We start from the raw sequence: 14,628 nt of genomic DNA on the forward strand, positions 1-14,628 counted from the left end.
GAATAGGAGGGGTTCCAAGAGGGTAAACCACATCCCACCCCTTTAGTCCATCTGCTGTCTGGCTCCCGTGTTCATGTCACTGGCCGATTTGAATTCTCAGGATAATCGATCTCTGGTATCAAAAGATATCTTGCCTTGCTGTCCCAGAAGACACTGTGACCTTCTGGTAGGTGTCTCCAGCAAAAGTGATCCCACCACACCTTTCCCCCCTCTCCCAGGCATCCGCATGTGTCCTTTCTCCAAGAACCCCCATTCCCACTCCTACCCTCCCACCCCCAGATTTGTCTTCAGGCTTTCAGGTCCTCTGGTCACTGCAGGTTGTCCTTCATGGGCAGCTTTAAGGATCTGAATTATGATCCACAGTTGGCACACACTTCCCCTTAGTAAAAGGTGTGATTCTTTCCCTTTAAAAAGACACAGAGAAAGAGAAAATGAAACTGGTCCCTTGGAAGGATGTGAGCCCACCCCCCATCCATGGAGAGGCACCCGTAGCGGGGTAACAGGTACCTATTGGTCGAACTTCCCAGGGGAACATACACTGGGTGAGAGGCCCAAACGGATGACCTCTAGAGTTTTTCCAACAAAACAGCCTGGTTCTAAGGACAGTCCTCTGCTATGTACCTAGTTTGGCTCATCAGACCCTCCAAACTGGTTTGTAAGAACTTCAAACACAAAATCCTAGTGCCTAAAAGATCATTCCAATAAGGACACTGAGGGTCAGAAAAATGAAAGAATTTGCCCAAGGTCACCCTGATGCCCAGAATTCCAGCCCAGAGCCCCTGACCACAGTCTAGCATTCCTCCCATTGCTTGGATTCTTTCCTAAGAGCGGAACACGTGAAGACTCTTCTCTGGTTCACTCTTCAGTAACCATTTGGAAGATCTTTGCTTTGTGTGTCTAACAGTGTCTGCCAGCCATATGGCATCCACCTGTATGTGTTTGCTCATTGTCTGTCTTCCCCACCAAGATGTAAACTTGATGAAGGCAAGACTTCGATTTCTTTACTGATATTTCTTCTGTATTGTACTGCCCACACCGTTTCAGGCGTGTCCACACACATACCACCTTGAAGGGTGGTGTCCACAAATATCTGTCAAAGGAAGGAAGGCAGGAGGGAGGGCTCAGAGGGTCACAGAGGCCTTTACAGCTATCTGGTTGGGTCTCCATGCCTTCTGCTTTTCACTCCTCCCCAGCCCACTGCCCCTGGCCTCAGTGCTCACCGGACACTAAGACAGCCTCCTTGTCTCTGTCCAGCCCCATCCCACTCCTCCACCCACAAGGCCACAGAGCACCTCTTTAAAACACCAGAGCTACTTCCTGTTAAGCCCCTTTTGAATGTCCAAAAGAAAATATTTGCAAAACACATACCTGATAAAGGATGTATGCCTAGAATATATAAAGGACTTTCAGAACCTAATAGAAGAAAATAAGCAACCATTTTTTAAAATGTGTAAGAGATATGGTGGCTCAGACGGTAAAGCGTCTGCCTGCGTGCAGGAGACCGGGTTCAATCCCTGGGTTGGGAAGATCCCCTGGAGAAGGAAATGGCAACCCACTCCATTCCATGGACTGAGGAGCCAGGTGGGCTACAGTCCATGGGGTCGCAAAGAGTCGGACACAACTGAGCGACTTCACTCTCTCTTCACTCTAAGAGATATGGAGGAAGTAGATGAAAAGATGACCAACATCTTGTCATTAAAGAAATGCAAATTCAAGCCACAAGGAAACACCCCTATTAGGTTGTCTAAAGCTGGAAGAAAATAGATCCTACATATATTTTTGGTGGAAATACAAACTCGTACAACCATTTCAGAAAATAGTCTGGCTGCTTCTTATTAACTTTTACATATATTTACCAAGGGAGCTAGATATCCTACACTAGATAGCCATCAAAGAAGAATGAAAGCATGTGTCTTCATGAAGACCGATATGGGGCTGCTTGTAGAACTTTATCCAAAATTGCCCAAACTGAGAACAACCGAATGTCCCTCTCCTTGAAAGTGTATAAGCTGTGGTGCACCCATTCAATGGAACACAAGTCAGCATTAGAAGGGAACAAACTGCTGCTACAAGCAACAACATGGATGAATCTCAAAAACAACAATGCAAAATGAAAGATACAAAATTCTATATACAGCATGATTCCATTTATATGACATTCCGGAAAAGGCAGAACTATAGTTTTGGTAATCATATCAGCAGTTGCTTGGAACTGGGAAAGGGGGAGGAAACTGACTATAAAGGGCACGAGGAAACTGACTATAAAGGGCACAAGGAAACTTTTGAGGGCAATAGTAATAGTCTGTATCTCACTTATTTTGATATGACCATATGCGTTTGTCAGAACTCACAGAACAGGAAAACATTTATACAGCTGTATACCTAGAAAGGATGAATTTTACTAGCTGTAGGTCGTACTATTATAAATCTTTTACAGAAGATCTTCTGTGGCCTCTCACAGGTCAGATAAAGTCGGAGCAGCTTAGCTTCAGAATCAAGGCCTCTAAGAACTGACCTAGCCAACCCCACCTGCCTTATTCTCTGCGATTGCCCTTTACACACTGCACACATCATCCAAAATGAACCGTCTAGTGTTTTCCAGACATCCCTGAGATTTTTTGCTTCCTTTCCCTTGCTCATGCACTTTCCTCCACTCTAATTTTTTTCCTCTTCCCTGAAAGAAGTGAACCCTCATGCAAAGAACATAGCTAGGAGCCCTGGGGAAAGGGGACTCTGCGCTGAACTTCCTGAGTCCCCTGTCCAAACTTCCAAATCTCCCACCAAAATAGCATGCACAGAAGCCTAGGAGGTAAAAGGGAGTGACCAGGTATGGACAGGTGGGATGAGGAAGAGAGTGCGGATCATGGTGAAGGCTATTTGTTGCCTTAGCCTTCCTAGGCTCAAAGGGCCCTCCCTCCTGGTCTCATCCTCCAGAAGGCTATAGGCTTAACAGACTTCCCCTACAGCCTGGATGTAGAAAAATCCTGGGCGCTCCTGCCTCCTCCTCCTCCTCATATTGCCCTATAACTCTAGAGAAGGGGTTGAGTGCCCTCCCCCAGAAAGCTGGGAGCCTCTCTGGGACAGAACTGCTGCCTGTCTGATTCTATTCTGCAATGTCCTAGTAGCCAGGATACACCTGGCATTTAGTAAGTGCTCAATTAATTTTTGAAGACTGCACACATGAATGCTATTGCCCAGCAGCAACTTTAGGAAATCCCTTTCTCTCTCTCTGAATTTTAGTGGTCCCAACTGAAAAATATTGAGAATAATTCCTACCTTTCAAAGTTACTGTATGGACTTCCCTGGTCCGGTGATTAAGAATCTGCCTTGCAGGGGACACAGGTTTTATCCCTGGTCGGGGACCTAAGGTCCCACATGCCAAGGAGCAACTAAGCCCATGCGCCACAACTACAGAGTCCGCGCACTGCCATGAAGGAACCCACATGGCTGAGCAAAAGATCTTGCACGCTGCAACTAAGAGCTGACCCAGACACACAAACAATGAATAAATAGTTAAAGCTACTGTTACAGTAAACACATATAAAATCACTCCATATTATAAACTCCAATAATATAAGAATTTATTACTATTATTATTATAAAAATGGGTATTTATGATTCAGTTTCAGATTGCTGGACCAGGAATGGGACTTGAGTTTAAACTGTTAAAAAGTCAGTATGCCTGTTCAAGTAATTAGGAGGAAGTATTGATGTCTGCCATTCACTTCAAATTTTACCAAACTGTAAGATAATTATGGGGAGTAACACGCAAATTCGGCCTTGGAGTATAAAACAAAGCAGGTCAAAGGCTAATGGAGTTTTGTCAATAGAATGCATTGGTCATAGCAAACACCCTCTTCCAACAACACAAGAGAAGACTCTACACATGGACATCACCAGATTGTCAATACTGAAATCAGATTGATTATATTCTTTGCAGCCAAAGATAGAGAAGCTCTATACACTCAGCAAAAACAAAACTGGGAACTGACTGTGGCTCAGCTCATGAACTCCTTATTGCCAAATTCAGACTTAAATTGAAGAAAGAAAGGAAAACCACTAGACCATTCAGGTATGACCTAAATCAAATCCCTTAGAATTATATAGTGGAAGTGACAAATAGATTCAAGGGATTAGATATGATAGACAGAGTGCCTGAAGAACTATGGATGGAGGTTCGTGACACTGTACAGGAGGCAATGATCAAGTCCACCCCCAAGAAAAAGAAATGCAAAAAGGCAAATTGGTTGTCTGACGAGGGCTTACAAATAGATGACAAAAGAAGAGAAGCTAAAGGCAAAGTAGAAAAGGAAAGATAGACCCATTTGAATGCAGAGTTCCAAAGAATTGCAAGGAGAGATGAGAAAGCCTTCCTCAGTGATCAGTGTAAAGAAATAGAGGAAAACAACAGAATGGGAAAGACTAGAAATCTCTTCAAGAAAATTAGAGATATCAAGGGTACATTTCATGCAAAGATGAGCCCAATAAAGGACAGAAATGGTATGGACCTAACAGAATCAGAAGATATTAAGAAGAGGTGGCAAGAATACACAAAAGAACTGTACAAAAAAGATCTTCATGACCCAGATAACCATGATGGTGTGATCACTCACCTAGAGCCAGATATCCTGAAGTGTGAAGTCAAGTGGGCCTTAGGAAGCATCACTACGAACAAAGCTGGTGGAGGTGATGGAATTCCAGTTGAGCTATTTCAAATCCTAAAAGATGATGCTGTGAAAGTGCTGCACTCAATATGCCAGCAAATATGGAAAACTCAGCAGTGGCCACAGGACTGGAAAAGGTCAGTTTTCAGAAAGGCACTGCCAAAGAATATTCAAACCACTGCACAACTGCACTCAACTCACACACTAGCAAAGTGATGCTCAAATTTCTCCAAGCCAGGCTTCAACAGTATGTGAATTGTGAATTTCCAGATGTTCAAGCTGGATTTAGAAAAGGCAGAGGAACCAGAGATCAAATTGCCAACATCCGTTGGATCATTGAAAAAGCAAAGGCTTTATTGACTACACCAAAGCCTTTGACTGTGTGGATCACAGCAAACTTTGGAAAATTCTTCAAGAGATGGGAATACCAGACCACCTGAGAAATCTGTATGCAGGTCAAGAAGTAACAGTTAGAACTGGACACGGAACAACAGACTGGTTCTGAATTGGGAAAGGAGTATGTCAAGGCTATATATTGTCACCCTGCTTATTTAACTTATATGCAGAGTACATCATGAGAAATGCTGGGCTGGATGAAGTATAAGCTGGAATCGAGATTGCCAGGAGAAATATCAATAACCTCAGATATGCAGATGACACCACCCTTATGGTAGAAAGCAAAGAAGAACTAAAGAGCCTCTTGATCAAAGTGAAAGAGGAAAGGGAAAAAGTTGGCTTAAAGCTCAACATTCAGAAAACTAAGATCATAGCATCTTGTCCCATCACTTCAGGGGAAATAGATGGGGAAACAGTAGAAACAGTGTCAGACTTTATTTTTGGGGGCTCCAAAATCACTGCAGGTGGTGACTGCAGCCATGAAATTAAAAGATGCTTGCTCCTTGGAAGAAAAGCTATGACCAACCTAAACAGTTTATTAAAAAGTAGAGACATTACTTTACCAACAAAAGTCAGTCTAATCAAAGCTATAGTTTTTCCAGTAGTCATGTATGGATGTGAAAGTTGGATTATAAAGAAAGTTGAGTGCCGGTGAATTGATGCTTTTGAACTGTGGTGTTGGAGAAGACTCTTGAGAGTCCCTTGGACTGCGAGGAGATCCAACCAGTCCATCCTAAAGGAAATCAGTCTTGAATATTCACTGGAAGGACTGATGTTGAAGCTGAAACTCCGATACTTTGGCCATCTGATGCAAAGAACTGACTCACTGGAAAAGACCCTGATGCTGGGAAAGATTGAAGACAGGAGGAGAAGGGGACAACAGAGGATGAGCTGGTTGGATGGCATCACCGACTCAATGGGCATAAGTTTGAGTAAACTCTGGGAGTTGGTGATGGACAGGGAGACCTGGCGTTTTGCAGTCCATGGGGTTGCAAAGTCAGACACGACAGAATGACTGAACTGAACTGAAGATAATTAGAGATGGGTAGAAGGATGATAGATTATAGACAGGTGAGTAATAGATGGGTAGATAGAAAGATATGTCAGAAAGCAAGGAGAGTGAAACATTAATGACTAGAATCTAAGTGGTGCATGTACAGGGGTACACTGGAAAATCCTTTCTATTTTGGTGTGTGTTTAAAAGTTTTCATAATAGAACATCAACTAAAAACTTAAGAAAATAAGCTTCTGATGGATTGAACTGGATGTTTCCTTGCATAGAGTTATCCAGACTGAACCATTTCATCAGAGTCTTGTCCTTTAACAAATATGCATTGAGCTCTTTCTATACGTGCCAGCTAGATACTGGAGTTGGAGAATAGAGAAGTTCTGTTCAGTAGGAACCACAGGCATATGAATAAATAATTAAAATATGATGGGAAAATGCTCCGATCTGGGAAGGCTCAAGAGGCTGAAAATAAAGAGACATCGTCTTGAAAAATCAGAGAAGGCTTCATATTTAAGTGAAGTTGTAGAAGATAAATAGGAATCTTCCAGATAGACACTAAGAGAAGAGTGTTTCAAGAACAGATCACAGTGTGGTGAGAGCACAGAGTGGTACACAGCGTGGCCTGGCCGGAGTGCAAAGTGGGCATGTCCACACAGCCAGAGGGTGGCCAGATGGAGTCAGGCAACCAGGTTGTAAGAGCCAGAAAGGTGACCGGCGGTGGTGGGGGAACTGGTCCATTGGTTGGTCAACCACATTTTAGAAGCAGCTATGGTGTGCACAGGTCTAAAAAATGAAAAACAAAAGGCTGCCTTCCTGACACAGGAGTCAAACCCCAGGCTGCCTAGCTGGAAGCCCAGAACCTACAGTTTGGCAGGAAGAAGCAGGTGGGGCTTGGGAGTGACAGGTGAGAAAGACTGGCCATCACTACACATTCCAGAAGGAGATTTTACAACTCTTCCACACACACACACCCTCCCTCACCTGGACTGAAGACAGCAAACTATTCAAGGCCATGTTATGTTCCTACCCAGTCTTAAGTTGCTCAGTCATGTCCAACTCTTGGCAGCCCTATGGATTACAGCTTGCCAGGCTCTGCTGTCCATGGGATTCTCTAGTAAGAATACTGGAGTGGGTAGCCACACCCATGGCCTCTCGAAACCTGCCAAGGAGGAGAGGCTGAAGTTCAGGGTCTGACTCAGAGCCCTGGTCCCCACCCTGCCTGCTATTTGGCTGCGGGCCTCTGAGCCATTTCCATCACATCTACCCCTCTGCACATTTTCTCCCTATATGGGAAGATAGGAGGAGGGCATGGCAACCCACTCCAGTATTCTTGCCTAGAGAATCCCGTGGACAGAGGAACCCGGCGGGCTACAGTCCATGGGGTTGTTAAGAGTTGGACATGACTGAAGCAACCGAGCATGCATGCACACACATGCAAAGATAGCCTTGACGATCACTCTTTGCTTTTCTACAGCAGCCCCACAGTCTGTGAACTCTGCGTTTCTCCACCCACACACATGGGATTGTGGTCACCACCTGGAGCCAAAGGCAGGGATAACAATAGCACATCAACACAGAGGAGTTGTGAAGGTCCTGTGAGAAAGCCTGCATCCTTCGAGACTCCATTTGTTCTCATTAATTCTTCCGCCTTAGTTTTAAATTTACTCTGATTTTTTTAAACTTCTACAATCAAATGATTGCTTCTGTTGGTTTCAATCTTTATTGATTTAATACTAAAAGCAATTAAAACTATGAATTCTAAAACTATGAATTTTGACAATGTTGTATAGGTTTTGATACAGAGTTTTCATTGCAATTAACTTCTAAATGAACTGTAATGTCAAATTAGATTTTCTCCTAGACCCAAGAGCTTTGAAGAAGAATTCTTACTATTTTCCAAGTACTCGGTTTTGAGGGTTATCCTTTTATTGTTAAGTCTTGTTTTATTGTACTCTGTTTAGAAAGAGCAACCTAAAATTTTCTATGTAGGGTATTTTTAATTTAGATATTTTTAATGAGATCTTAGAAGATCAACTTTTATAAATGTTCTATGAGTATCTGAAAATAATGTAGAGTAAAACATACCTATTCAAATCCTTCAAATAAATATTTATGTCCTTATCTGTCAAATTCTCAGACAGGTCTCTTAAGAATCTTCATTACGACTGTGCAAGTTTGTCACTGGTGTTTCGGGTGTGTGAAGGCTCATGGTGTTTATAACTGCAACTACTCATCTTTGTCCCATTTAGTATTTTGCCTTAAATTCTATCTTGCTTGGTATCTGTATTTCCACTTTTTCTTTTTGCTGTTTGAGAATGAGAATGCCTCCATCCTGGTAAATCACAGCTAGATCGGTATATTCTTATATTTCACGTCATCTTCTCCTTTCTTGAGCTCTTATGCTAATTCATTTTTCACTTGATTGGAGTATATCCCCCAGTAATATTTTCAGAAAAGATATATTTGGTATACATCCCAAATCCCTGTGCATCTCTATTTGCACGTGAATGATGGTTTGGCTGCACAGAGAATTCTACAGTCTCAAGTCTTTTTTATGTTGTATAAACAGTGTTTTCTATCATTCATGTTTCAGAGGAGAGGCCCAAAATATGTCTGATTGCCTTTTATTTAGATTGTAGGTTGTCTTCTTAGGTCTCATATTGGTAAGATTTTTATGTTACCTTTGAAACTCAGAAATTTCACTACATTTTTAGTGGATTGAATGCATATATTAACCCCCATCCCTCCTGAAATCTCACTGAAACAGGAGTAAAGGAATACAAATTTTGAATCGTATACCCACAAGGACAAAAAGAATAGAAGCAGCAGCAGTAAGGATATTTTGGAAGTTGAAATGCAGATGGAAGAACAGTAACTATGTTAGCATACTCAAGAAAGCTAAATCCCAAGGCAGCAGAAGTTAAAGCTAAGAATTCTCTCACTCCAAAAATCCAGGTACTGGCAGCGCCAGGTACCTCTGGTAGTGGCAGTGAAGGCAGAACCAAAACAGGGCTACTGATTGAAAGTCTGTGTAACATCAGCTTCCCTCTCCACTCCCTGCAACCAGAGGAGAGCCCTTAATAAATGAAGACTGCAGAATTGATTCTCTGGAGACAGGGAAGTTCTCTGTACAGGATAACCAGGCAGAGTCAATGTTATGAGTATCCTATTTATTAATAAAATGGAATCAAATGGGAGTTCGGTCACTACATATTGAGACCTCTAGGTTCTTCTCCCCCACATAGAGTTCTGGCACCCAGGTTGACATCTCCCAGAACTTTCTCTGGCCAAGGCCAAGAGAAAAACATTTAACATCACTGGCATTGAAATTCCCCCAGTGAAAATACCCAGCTTGGTCATGTTATGGTTAAACCCATGAACAACAAGTGCTCCAGGGGGAGAATGAAAAGTGCCTCAGAGTCTTCAGCAGGATTTTCAGCTGGACATGAGTGCACAGTTAAGGATCACCAGAGGGGCTTCCCTGATCCAGTGGTTAAGAGTCCACCTTGCAATGCAGGGGACACCGGTTCAATCCCTGGTCCTGAAAGATTCCACGTGACTTGAGGCAACTAAGCCTGTGTGCCACAACTACTGAGCCCACACCCTAGAGCCCCTGAGCCACAACTACTGAAGTTTGTGCACCCCAGAGCCCTTGCTCTGCAACAAGAGAAGCCGCTGCAATGAGAGGACCGCACACTGCAACTAAAGACTAGACCCCACTCTCCGCAACTAGAGAAAGCCCATGTGCAGCAATGAAGCCCCAGTGCAGCCGATAAATAAATAAATTAGAACAGTGATTACCACATATTTGAGAACATTTTTTCGTACGGAAGATTGAGGCCAAAACCACACACAGAGAAAAAAGAGAGAGAGAAAGACAATGACAGGAAAATTTGTCTTAATAATATCTTCAAAGGATAAGAAAGCATTGTATCCATGAAATAAAAGCATGCTGTTACTAAAAGGAACATTTAGAAGACAAACATAACTCTTAGAAACTCAAATATGAACTCAGAAATGAAAACCTCAGTGAATGAATGAGAAATATTTCTCATCACCTGAAAACAGCTCAGTCGTACCCAGGGCAGAACCAAGCACAGACTAGGCCTTTCAAATGAACCAATAAATGAAAGAGCATATTAAGAAATCTTTTCTTCCCAATTTATGATCTACCTTCTGTGCCTCATGGCACAATCCTCCATACCCAAGGGCCCAGCTGAGTCAGGACTTCATGAACTGAACTTAAGCCCCAGGAAAAATCATATACTAGCCTGACCATCAGACTCTCACAGGCATCTGCTGATAAGCTCCCATTCAGTAACATAAGCCTTAATTATACCTGGCCATGTCCTATAGGGTATAAAGCATTCCCCTTTTACAGATGAAAAAACTGAGGTCTAAAAGACAAAGGTGACTCTTGGCTGGAGATAGGTCTACAAGGAGAACCCATAATTTGTGTGGTCAGCTTCAGGAGTTCCTGTCCTTTTTGTTTTTTGGGTTTTTTTTTTTTTATTCTAATGATAAAAGTCGTGTTTATTTGGAAAAATTCAAACATTTCAGAAATAAAACAAGGCAGAATGGTTTAACTATGGTCAACATTTTGGGGCCTAGTCCTCCACAGTGTTATCTATGCATATGGCAGTGCATTTTTTAAAAAACAAGGTGAAATTCCTCTCTTTCCTTTATATATTTAATATGCCACTATAATTAAATGTTAAACAATAACCACAAAAAGGAATTGGTGTTATATCAAGCTAGTCAGAATCTCCAAGGTATAAAAAAATGATTTGCTTGGAGTGGGGGAGAATTTTCTATTATAGTACAATCATTATATCATAAAATTTACCACATTTAGTACATTCACACTGTTATGAGGATTTCTTTAAGTCTAATAAACAAAGCATTTCCAAATAAAGGAGTCATTACCTTTAAAGACACTGCTTTAAAAACATTTGCCAAAAATTCTCACTTTGGCAATGCATCTTTAATGGATTGTTATTCTATTTTTTTTAATATTCACACATACTTACTCTTTTAAACAAAGTTTATAATAAATTTATTCAATTCACCCTACCAACCCCCTTACAATTTGATAAAAATGGCATTGAATGTGTATATCAATGGGAAGAATTACTATTTTCCCAATATCTTTCCACCCATGAACATGGTATTCTCTCCAGTTATTCAGGCCTTTTTTAAAATATCTTTCAGTAAAGGTTTATATTTTTTTTTCATTTTAGCCTTAAATATACTTATTAAGTTTATCCCAGTGCATTTTATTGTTTGCGTGCCTAATAGGAAGGGAATCGTGTTCTTTTTCTGAATTAAGTTTTCTATTTGTTGTGGTATTAGAGGAAACTTTATACCGTTACAGCACTAGCTTCCCTGGTGTTACAGTTTTTAAATGAACTCTCTTGGATTTATTTAGGTAAACCTACATATCATTATAAATTGTGATGATTTTGCTCTTCTTTATCAATATTTTTATTCCTTGTCTTACCATGTTAGCTAGAACCTCCAGAACAATGTTGAACATTCCCAGTAATATAAGCATCTCTGTTTGGTTCTTGACTTCATGAGAAATCTTTAGTATTTTACTCTCACATTTAATGTTTTTGACCTCCTCTTTCAAAACTCCCACCCTCCCTCAGGACTCAACTGTCTCCCTATTTCTCTACAGTCTGTATCAAATATCTGTCTGAGTAGAAGCTTTTCCTTGGGTCTTTTGACAACAGAAGGTGGTTTAAGCCATTGTAGTTTCTTTTCCTGGATCATGTGCATTTTCAGCCTCTGTAAAAAACTTAACCCTTGTATTAACAAGACAGAATTCCGTCAAGGCACAGCAGAAGCTAAGGGCAAAGGAAGCCAGCACTTAAACATACCTGCAGAGTGTCATCCACAGGGCAGGGCACATTTGCATGCATGATCTTCTTTAATACTTAATGCAGACGACAGAGGGTGAGATGGCTGGATGGCATCACCAACTCGATGGATGTGAGTTTGAGTGAACTCCAGGAGTTGGTGATGGACAGGGAGGCCTGGCGTGCTGCGATTCATGGGGTTGCAAAGAGTCGGACACGACTGAGCGACTGAACTGAACTGAACTGAACTGAATGCAGACTCTACAATGTGGTAATTTTGTTTACTCTCACTTTTTAGATGAAAGTCTGTCTCCAAGTAACATGTCTCATGCCACACAGCTAAGTAGTAGAAACAGAATTCTGAGCCAGGTTAAAAGGGAAATCCTATAACTCTCACAGGCCTAAATGTTGGGTGTTTTAACAGTGGTGAAGGGAAAAATTTGTACCAGAAGGGAGGCAGATGTGCAGGGGGAGAAAACTGAGGGTCCAGTGGGAGTGGGCCATCCTTCTCTCCTCTAGAGCCCTTTGCTGAGCACAGTATGTAGGATGGGGCTTTGTTGACAGGTTGCAGGGGAGGGTTGGCCTTGCCAGAATCAGAGCATCACACTCTTCCCAGCTCACCATCCCCCAAACCCTTACATGGGCATTGGTGTATGGAAAGGGCCCTAATCTAGAAAGAAAGGCCTGGAGTTCTATCACCATCAGCTCTATCACCTCAGCTCTATCACCATCAGCTGTGTGACCATGGGCAAGTTGCTGCACTCTTGGGTCCTGGTTGAACACCTGTAGAAGAAGGCTAGCCACCTTGTTTAGAAAGGGCAAGAACACACTTTTGTACACAAAAGCAGTCCCCGTGGCTTTCAGTTAAACAAGGAAGATGAATCCGTGCATTTACCTCTGTTCCTTCCTGCAATTCACTGAATGAACTTAAAGGAGTTGTTTTTAAACAGACGAGCAAGAAAAGGAGAAGAGGTATCAGGGGACAAGGGTGTTTACAATTTCAAGGAAATGCAAAGTGCAGGGAGTCATGAGCAGAGCTGAGAGGGCCTAAGAGCAAGCTGCCTGCAGCAGGGGAGCCAATGAGAAGCTTGCCAGCTCCTGCCACAAACCCCAAAGAGGCCCGGAAATTAGAGCCACCAGTATCTCAAAACATAAGAATGAAACTGCTGAAAACAAGAGGAAAGTCAGACCCTCTGCACCACACACACTTCGCCCACCCAGCAGGAGGCTGGAGGGTTAGTACTGAGAGAGAGAGAGTCAGGGTGGCAGTGGGGGAGCTCAGTGGATGGTGGGCAGACAGGCACTAGAGTAAGAACAGAGGGAGCAGGTGAAGTCCAAGTCCTGACTTAGACTCCTCAACCCTCCTTCCCCTAAACACCAGCAATCACATTCACCACCATCCCTACCCGCCAGGATATAGGATTCTTATCTAGAGAAGCTAAAAGGTGCCACTGAAAATGCCTAGAAATATTGACTTCAGAGTCTCCCAATGAAATGACCAGATCCCCATCTTCACTCCCAGTGAAGCCCTACCCAGACCTATAGCATTTCTTAGTGCTTTCTTCTCAAATATGAACAAGTGAAAGAAAAAAGGGGAACTGGGAAGAAGTGGAGACAATGCAGGGAGCAAAAGGAAAAGCAAAGAAGACTGTCACTGTCGTCCTTAAATGAAAGAACACCCTGCATGCAGAACCAGGGGCTAGCAGAAGATAAAAAATGCAATCTACACTGCAAAAGAACCCTCGGAAACTTAAAAAGATGAGATTCCAAATTTCAAAAGGCAATAGCAGGGTCTGAAATGTGAAAAAAAAAAAAGGCAGAAATAAGAAACAAGGAAAAAAGAATAGAGCATCAAGCCAGAATGTCTACAATTCATCTAAAAGAGAGAGGAGAGAACACAGAAGACAGGAAATCACCAAAGACAAAAACACAAACATTTTTCCCAGAATAGAAGGTCCTAAGTTTCCAGAAGGAAGGAACACATCAAGGACCCAAAACAATGGATGAAAATAAACTCACACTAGACCCAACATCTAAGACTTCCCTGGTGGCTCAAAAGGTAAAGAATCTGCCTGCAATGCAGGAGACCTGGGTTCAGTCCCTGGGTTGGGAAAATCCTCTGGAGAAGGGAATGGCTACCCACTCCAGTATTCTTGCCGGGAGAATTCCATGGATAGAGGAGCCTGGCGGGCTACAGTCCATGGAATCACAAAGAGTTGGACATAACTGAATAACTAGCACTTTCACACTTTTTTAGACCTGTTATCATGAAATTTCAGTACACAAGGGACAGAGGGACAGAAAGAGGATCCTACAAACTTCCAGATAGGAAGGTGCTAGTTGCCTACAAAGGACAGGAAAACCAAGATGGCATTGAAATTCTTAACAACCATGCTTGAAGGTCAAAGGCAATGGAGCAAAGCCTTCAAAATTCTCAGGTAAAATTATTTCCAACTAAAATTTTATTACTCCTTGTTCAAGGCCAGGAGGGGTGGTGGTGAGGAGATACCCCTCGTCCAAGGTAAGAGAAACCCAAGTAAGATGGAAGGTGTTGCAAGAGGGCATCAGAGGGCAGACACACTGAAACCATAATCACAGAAAACTAGACAATCTAATTACACTAGGACCACAGCCTCGTCTGAAAGTGAAAGTTGCTCGGTCGTGTCCGACTCTTTGCGACCCCATGGACTGTATAGTC

The 14,628-nt window shown here is 42.4% G+C and overlaps 1 protein-coding gene across 1 annotated transcript in view; it reads right to left on the minus strand.

Moving 5' to 3' along the window:
* Positions 1-337: 337 nt before the first annotated feature.
* CIMAP2 (ciliary microtubule associated protein 2) overlaps positions 338-14,628 on the minus strand; it is a 38,795-nt gene continuing 24,504 nt past the window's right edge. Inside the window, exon 11 of the mRNA XM_068961440.1 lies at positions 338-404. Within this exon, the coding sequence (XP_068817541.1) occupies positions 338-404 (67 nt within the window). The remainder of the gene's footprint in view (positions 405-14,628) is intronic.

The sequence above is a fragment of the Capricornis sumatraensis genome, chromosome 2 (genome assembly GCF_032405125.1).
Source record: "Capricornis sumatraensis isolate serow.1 chromosome 2, serow.2, whole genome shotgun sequence".
NCBI lineage: Eukaryota > Metazoa > Chordata > Mammalia > Artiodactyla > Bovidae > Capricornis > Capricornis sumatraensis.